At 46.3% G+C, this 8,657-nt stretch overlaps 1 protein-coding gene across 1 annotated transcript in view; it reads right to left on the reverse strand.

Moving 5' to 3' along the window:
• Nucleotides 1–8,657, reverse strand: part of KIAA1549L (KIAA1549 like) — a 148,346-nt gene that overhangs the window by 8,767 nt on the left and 130,922 nt on the right. Inside the window, exons 18-20 of the mRNA XM_007943312.2 lie at nucleotides 7,214–7,311; nucleotides 4,499–4,647; nucleotides 1,666–1,817 (exon numbers count right to left, since the gene is read on the reverse strand). Coding sequence (XP_007941503.2) covers nucleotides 1,666–1,817; nucleotides 4,499–4,647; nucleotides 7,214–7,311 — 399 coding nt within the window. The remainder of the gene's footprint in view (nucleotides 1–1,665; nucleotides 1,818–4,498; nucleotides 4,648–7,213; nucleotides 7,312–8,657) is intronic.

The following is an 8,657-nucleotide window of genomic DNA, read 5'->3' on the forward strand; positions in this document are numbered from 1 at the left end:
ATTCCTCAGTTGATGGACATCTAGGTTGTTTCCATGTTTTGGCTATTGTAAATAGTGCTGCGATGAACATCGGCGTGCATATATCTGTTCTTGTCATGGCTCTCACTTCTCTAGGGTATATACCTAGTAATGGGATGGCTGGGTCAAATGGTATTTCTAATTTTCAGGATAGATCTTGAAACATTCTTTGTGATGATGAATGGAACACCATTCCTCTTCAATTTGCTATTCCCAGCATAGTAGCTCATATCGTTGTCTGATTCAAAATGGCCAAAACCAGTCCATTTCAGCTCACTGATACCTCGGATATTGATCTTTATGTGTTCCTTTCATTTTTTGACAACTTCCAATTCTCCTAGATTCATACTTTCCAGGTTCTGATTATTAATTGATGTTTGCAGGAGTTTTTTTCTCATCTTGAGTCGTGCCACATCAGCAAATGGAGGTCTCAAAAGCTTTACTCTATCCACTTCATTGAGGTCTTCATTAAGGTCAGAAAAGGAGCCAGCTTTTCCCCAGGCATATTTTGAGTGCCTTTCGACCCAAGGGGCTCATCTTCTGGCACCATGGTGGACAATGTTACAGGGCTCCTCATAAAGTTTTCCAGTACTATTTCAGAGAGTGTTTCACTGCTATTCATACGGTTTTCACTGGCCAATTGTTTGAGAAGTAGACGGCCTCTTCCTTCTTCCGAGTCTGTCTTAATCTGGAAGCTCCACTGAAACCTGTCCACCATGGGTGAACCCGCTTTAGAGCCAGACAAATGCAGATTTGAATTTTGGCCATGGCACTTAGTAGCTGTGTGGCCTTAGACAGGTCAGTTCATCTGACTAAGCATCAGTTTTCTCATCTGTGAAATAGGAATAATCAGAGGACTAGTAATACCTCCCTGGTAGGATTGTTAAACAGCTCTGATGGCACAGTAGTTTAAGCATTCAGCTGCTATTCAAACGGTCAGAGGTTTGAACCTACCAGCTGCTTGACAGGAGAAAGATGAGGCAGTCTGCTTTTGTAAAGATTTACAGCCTTGGAAACCCTATGGGCCAGTTACACCCTGTCCTATAGGGTCATCAGGAGTTGGAATCAACTGAATAGCAGTGGGTTTGGGTTTGAGTGATAGGATTGTTGTGATGATTAAACAATATAAAACATCTGAAATACTGACTGGCACAAGATCAACAAATGGTAATTACTGTTTTTTTAAAAAATTATAAAAAAACCCTACTTGATTAAAGTTGCCCTGCTAGGAAGAAGCAGAAACAAGTTTCCCCATTCAGAGATGGTGTTGTTTGGGGCTGTCAGGTCAATTTTTGACTATATAGCAACCCCCATGACAGAGAAGAAATGCTCCGTAGGGTTTTCTATGATGTAATCTTTATAGGAGTAGATCATCAGGGCTTTCTCCTGTGGAACCACTGAGTGGGTCTGAACTGGCAACCTTCTGGTTAGCAGTAGAGGGCTTAACTGCTGCACCACCAGGGCTCCTTCCATCCAGAGGATGGCCCACTTTATCACATTTTCTCCTTGAAAATGGCTGACTTTAGCCACCAGGTTGGTGGGAAGGGCTGAGGTAAAACAATATTTAATTGCAATCTTTTATCCCATTTTCTCCCTACAGTTTGCAAGGCAGGTGAGGTTTTGTGAGGGAATCAATAAGGTTCTCACCGAATCGGCCCACTGGCCCGGGAGCTCGTTCTCTCCTGCATAGGACATCCAGGCCTGGTTCCTGTAGGACGAGGGAGGTGTTGGGATGAAGTAGCCAGTGAAGCCAGGTCTGTTGGCAGCTGGGATGGCAAACACTGCCGGCACCGTATTACCTGGCATGGTGGAGATAGATGGGGGCAGATTAGGAGAGGCTCATCTCTGGGATCCAGCCACTTAAGTGCTGAACAAAGGCTTCCTGACTGTCAGCTGTATTTGAAGTCAATTCTGAGTTGAGAGGGGCTTGCTCTGGCTGAAACATTTGCTGGGAGATATGGCTCCATTTAAGTTGGGATGGACCCTGGCCATGATGGCTGAGACCTTGGGTAGTTTAGCAACAGTGAGGAGGCTGGAATGTGGAGGAGGGAACCTGGCCTCCCTTCTTCATGGAACTCTTCCATAGCTGCTGTGTATACCTGGGTAGTATACTTCCCAAGGGCATCTGGCCTTCCAGGAGCCAAAGAGGGCTAAAATCTAGCCTCTGTTCTCCTTGCATTCACCCATAGAAAGGGAAGCCTTTTACGAATTTCACCAAAATGCAGCATGGGCTACTAGTTTCCAGAAATTTTTCCATCCTCCTATCCCCCTAAAGAGGGAGATGTGGGCCCAGCAAGCATCCCACCCAGTAAGCCTACATCTCCATAAGTTGAAGGAGGGGAGGACTCAGCACTGGTCCCAGCCGGGGGATGAGAGGAGAAAGCCCTTGGGGTGGGCAGCACTCTAGATGTTGACTTCCACCTGGAGCCCTAGCCCTGCTCACCAGCCAGTTAGTGTGGAGGGCATCATCTGCTGCAGGTCAGACCTAACTTAGGTCAGTCTGGCTGTCTAGAGAAGTGATGACTCAGCTCCCCTCCCTCCCATAATAGCCCTGACCTGCTGGGTAGAGGAAATGACCCCTCCGTGTCCAGGTGTTTTCCTCCAGGAGAATGGGTATTTTTCAGCCAAGGAAAGAGCCAAAGGAAGGAATTTCACTGCTAGAATTTCTGGACACAATCAATGCTTTAATAATATTGACAACTGGGTGCTTGCCAGTTGCCAACCTTTTAGGAATGGTTTGAATGAACTGAAAAACAAATTAGGACATGCATATAATGGAGTATTTGTGATGGTTATGTCTGCATGTTAACTTGGCTGGGCCTGGTTGAGTGGCTGGGCAGCTGGTGGTAGTTATTCCCCATGATGAGACTGGCAATCAACTCCATGGTGGAATCTACTATGAGCAGCTCAGTAGCTGCCTTTGGGTATGTGGTCTGCTTCCTGTATATAAGGAGAAGCTTTGAGAATGGTCTCTAGCCTATGGCACGCTTGGACCCTGCATGTAGCCATGCTGTTGCTCAGCAGTCTGCTATGCTCTGCCGACCTTGGGACTTACAATGGACTTAAGTTATTGGCCTGCTGTGTGGTTTGGTCATATCAGGACTGTGCCTTTTCACTTGTCAACCTTGGGGCTTCTCAGCCTCAGCAGCCAGCAGCTGCCTGAGTAAAGAAATGCCTCTAGCTCCAGGGGGTCGGGAGCAGGAGGCAGAGCTGGACCCCAAGTCTGAGGGGCTTTCACCCAGCCACTAGAGCCTGCCACTTGAACTTGGACTTAAAGCCTCCAAATTGTAAGAATAAACTCCTGTTTGTTAAAGCCATCCCATTTGTGGTATATTTTTTGTCAGAGTGGCACTAGGTAACCACAACAATATTATTCAGTCATAAAGAGGAATGAGGTATTGATACATGCTGTAACTTACATGAACTTTCAAAACATCACACTAAGTGAAAGAAAACAGACACAAAGGTCATATATTGTATGATTCCATTTAAAGGAAACATCCAGAATAGGTAAATCCATAGAGATGGAGAGCAGACTAGTTGACAAGGGGCTGGTGGGGGTGGGGACCAGGCATGGGAATGATTGCTTAATGGTTATGGGGTTTCCTTCTGGGGTGATGAAAATGTCTCGGAAATATATAGAGGTGATGGATACACAACATTATGAATATATGTATGAAATGCTACTGAATTGTGCACTTAAAAATTAATGGTTAATTTTACATCGTCTTAATTTTACTTCAATAAAAATAATTAGAGCATGTACAAACCAAACCACAATGTTTATTTCAGCATGGTTTGTAATACCCCCAAATTGGAAACCCCTAATATATCCATTTGTTGGAGAATAGATAAACTGTGGCATATTCATATAGCATTCTTTATGGTGGTTTAAATGAATTAACTAGATCTGTACATAGCAACAGGGGAAAATCTTGAAAACAATGTTAAACCAAGAAAACGAATTGCAAAAGAAAATGTGTAGTGTGATATCACTTATGTAAATTTAAAATAACCAAAATAATATACTTTATATATGTGTGTGTGGGTATATATACATATATGTGTATGTACACACACACATATGGCAAAAGGTTAAAACCCATGACTTGAGAACGATAATTACTTCTGAGGGAGAAGGAGGGAAATGAGGTAGGGGTGGATGGCTATAACTGTAACGCTTCCAAAAACGTAATTTTAAAAAGATCTGAGATCTGGCAAACTGTTAACATATCCTAACTCAGTGTATCGTAACATTTTGTCAGGTTTCAGATCTTTTTAAGAAATAAAACCAGTAGCTCTACTAGTTAGGGCTACTGAAGTCATCAGGGGATCCGGAGACGCCGTGGATTTGGTGCCTGGGGGTGGAAGGACCCCGCTGCAGAGTGGATTGGGCGGGGGAGGGGCAAGGCGACAGCAGCAGGGGCTGGGCTGGGGTACCGCTCAGGCTTTTTTCAGGCTCTTTTCCTCGTTCTCCCACCTGAGTAATTTAACGCCGACTGATCCAACTGCGCCACGGACACGGGGCCTCTGGACACCTGGGCGAAGGAGGCGCTGTCGTGCAACTGGGCCGGCTCGGGCCCCGCGGACTCGGCCATTCTCGTCTTGCTGCCGATGTCCGAGGTGGATCTGGGCAGGGCACAGCACAGGGACTTTGTTAGCTGCTTCCCGCAGATGTCCCGGCGGGGGCGGGCAGGGCAGGAGGAGTGGGCAGAAGTTCCCACCTGTCCACCGACTGGGTCCTCAGGGCTGGATTTGCTCCAAAACAATAAAGAGCTTTTCTGGGTGAGCCAACACGACTGGAGGCGCCCAGGCAAGTAGCAACCCTCGTGGTGGCCCAGGTTGGAGTAATTTTTAGATATTCAAGGTCAGTTCTCCCCTAAGGATAGCTTTACTGTCTCTGGGTAGTAGAATATTTAATTTCCACATAAAAATAAGCAAAGCAATTAGTGCTGGGTATTAGCTAGGGATGGTCGACCCAGGACGTGATGACATCATTGGCAGCCAATGAGAAGGCTGGGTCTGCAGCAGGCGGACTACTCCGGCTTCTGACACCAGCACGAGTTACCCGGGAAGCTGGGATCAAATGCGCTGCTTCTAGGATCAGGAAAGGAGCTCTAGTGGCGTGGTGCCTAAGGCATTTGACTGCTAACCAGAAGCGTGGTGGTAGCGATCTACTTCCCTAGAGATACCGCCTGGGAAACCCAAAGAGGGGTCTTTAAGCATGATGGCCAAGACTCTAGGAAGCTCGGGTTGCTCTAGGAGGCGGGAGCCTAGCTTTCTCCGCATTGTGAACGAGAACACATCTCCCAGGCAGCCAGAGAATCGGGCCCTTTAAAGCAGCATGTTTGCACTTAGAGCTCAGAAAGCCTCGTATGGAGTCGGAGAGCAGCCTGGTTTCCGCAGACGCCCTCCTCTCCCCCTTTTATAAAGAGTGCTTCAGGCTCTGTTCCAGTGCAGGCATCATCCTTTGCCTGAGGCAGTCTCACAGGGGGACCTCAGGCTCCCCTAAAATTAAAAGAGGAGAGAGGCAAAGACGACTGCTCAGGTGGGCAGGCTGCCAGCCCAGAGAGCCACTCTGAGCCGGAGTGGCTGTCACAGGAAAGAGCAGAATAGAGCCACAGCAAGGGAACGGGGTGGGAGGCAGAGTGCTGGGTTCCAGTGACTTCCCCTCTCTGAGCCTGTTTCCTTGTCTATAAAACAAAAGGGGTGAGTGAGCTCAGCTGTCGGGTTCCTTCTTGGTCTGGGTCTCTATGTTTATAAGGAAGGCTAAACCCCAACCAGAGATCTGATATTTGGCAAGGATGGTAGAAGCTGTGGAAGGGCATGGAGGAGGCGGTGGTTGTAGAATAAATACCAAAAATGGATGCTATAAAAGCTACTCTATGCCAGAATTCTCAGGAGTACCGCCAGAACAGTAGGGACTGTTCCCACAGAGGGTCAGACACAGAGGCTGTGAAGATTTGGCTATCAGTGTATGTGACAGGCTCAGTGTGAGGCCTTCCCCTCTCCCTTCTTGACTCCCTGCTCCCCTTGTGCATCTACTACTGGTTCAGAAAACTCCCAGGAGAAGCCCTGGGTTTAGGCTCCATGTACTTGGCCCCTTTCTGAGGAGTCCTAGAGCTTTTGAGATCATTTAGGCCACTGCTCTCATTTTACAGATAAGGAACAGGGGCCAGAGAGGCATGGCAACTTAACTGAAGTCACATAGCCAGTTGCTGGCAGATTAGGGAGTGGAGCCTTGGTCCACTGGGATCTGCCAGGACTGATGGATGGTGTCTACACATAGCTCCACATTCTAAACTACTGGGAACAAGGTCAGGGTGTTTTTGGAGGGAAATTTATATCTTCCTCCCTGTTCTCATAAAGTCCAGACCTGTGGTCCACAGATAGCATGTGACTGTTGGGGGGAGGCTGGGGAGTGGAGGGCCAGGGCTCAGCTGTTTCTCCCAACCCTGGACATGAAGACTATGCCAACATGGCTTTTGTATTTCTTTTCTATTTTCAGAAAATGTGTGCTTTCTGGGGTGGGACAGAGCAAAGAGAATTTAAAGCATATGCTTCCTAATTGGCAGATCTGAGCTCATGTGTTTTCAGCCTCTGCAAGTCAGGAGTTGGAGGTGGGAGTCTGGACATGCTTCTCCCAGGCCTCCTGGATACCACCCTTAAATAAGAAAGGGACTTTAGCTGTGCAAGCACAGGAGGAGGCATCCGGGCTGGTAGAAGCTGCTATCGTGGTTCAGGATGGAGTAATTTTTAGACGTCCAAGGTCAGAGTATGGGGCTTTCAGGGTATGGGACAATTGACCTTGGTTTTCTTTAACTTTGGACCCCTAAAGGAGATCTGGTGGTGTAGTGCCTAAGGCATTTGACTGCTAACCAGAAGGCTGGAGGTTCAAACCTACCAGCCACTCTGCTGAAGGAAGACTGATCAATCTACTTCCGTAAAGATTTACCATTTTGGAAAGACAAAGGGGATCTGAAGAACTCTCTATTTTAAAAAATGTGAAAGTTGTCAACCCTCTGTGGCTCCCACTTCCCTCATGGCACTTGGACTGCCCTAGGCATGCAATTGTCTATACAGCTGATGAACTCAAAGAGAGTAGGGCATTTGCTACAGCAATTGTCAGGCCAGGGTCCACAGGGCCAAATCCTTTCCAAATATTCCAAATAAAGCAAAGAAAGGAATGTGTTACCGCCTGAGAGAAGCGACAGCCACAGGACCTGTCCTGGGAGGTACAGGTGGAGGAGGTGAGCCCATGACCATTTCAGGAAGCTGGGAAAATCTGAAGGCCTGTTGAAAGAGACAAGCAGAGGAGGAGTTGGTAAAACCCAGTGCCCATCTACATGTAAATTCTTATTTAAGGGGAAGCAGGCTGCCAAGGTTCAGACTTTCATTTCATCAACATTTTTTCTTAGATCTTCCTTATGTGGTCTCCAACCACTTCTCCCACCTCATCTCCCACAGCTCTGCCTTTCGCTCATACCATATTGGTCCCCAGTTGATAGCATTCCCAGGTTCAAAGTCATAAAGCCCTTCAACGGTTCTTAGGACATGCTCAGCTCTTTCCTGCCTTGGGTTTTGGTATTTGGTCCTCCTTCCACCTGGAATGCTTTTCTCTCAGTTCTTCATATGGCTTCTTCCTTCATTTCATTCATTCAGCACATACTCCCTTAAACCTCTGTTTTATTTGCCATCATAGCATCTGTCACTCTAACATTATGTTGTTGTTTATTTATTTATTTTATCTGTCACCAACTACAATGTAATTCTCATGCCTAGAACAGTGAATAGCATATAACAGATGCTTGATAAATATTAGGAATCAATGACTGAACCATTGATTGTATTTTACTTTCTTACTCATGGAAAGCAGGGTTAGCAGGGAAAGCAATGGATTTGGAGTCAGGAGATATAAGTGGAAGTCCTGGTTTGCTGATGAATACACTTCATGGTGACCTCTCTTGGCCTCAATGTCCTCTTCTGAAATGGGGACAACAATATCTTACTCAGAAAGGTGCTGAGAAGATCAGGTAAGTCAGTGAATGTGTAAGCATTTTGCTATCTGTAAAGCACTATGTAAAGATAAGGAGTAGGAACTGTCACAAAAGTGAAGACTATCAAGATGTGAGGGGATAAAAGGGAAGGGGCAGAGATGGACAGGATTAGAGAGCCAGGCCACAGGTCCTGTAGCAAGAAAATAAAATAAAATAAAAATCGAGAAACATCTCTGTGATGACAGAGCTTAACTTGTGCTTTTCATCCATTTCTTTCTTTAGACATCATGTCTATCAGATCTCTCAAGGAGCAAGATGACAAGACTTCAAGCTCAAAGACACAAGGACAAAAAGCAGCAGCACAGGGAATTCATAAACAGGATTCTTTAAACTGAATGAGTCTTCCCTATGACATTATGGCAGACTACATACTCCTAAGGGTCAACCCACTAAATAACAGATAGATCCCAGCTAAAATATACTTTTAAATGCATTGTGGGAAGAGCAAAATGTAAGAGCAACCTCCAAGGACCCTCTCTAGTCCCCTCTATGTTGTTGTTGTTGTTATGTGCCGTCGAGTCAAACCCGACTCATAGCGACCCCTCCTTGGGTTTCCGAGGCAGTATCACTACGGAAGTAGGA

This window comes from Orycteropus afer, unplaced genomic scaffold, assembly GCF_000298275.1.
Source record: "Orycteropus afer afer isolate SDZICR_OR568_19922 unplaced genomic scaffold, OryAfe1.0 scaffold00103, whole genome shotgun sequence".
Lineage (NCBI taxonomy): Eukaryota > Metazoa > Chordata > Mammalia > Tubulidentata > Orycteropodidae > Orycteropus > Orycteropus afer.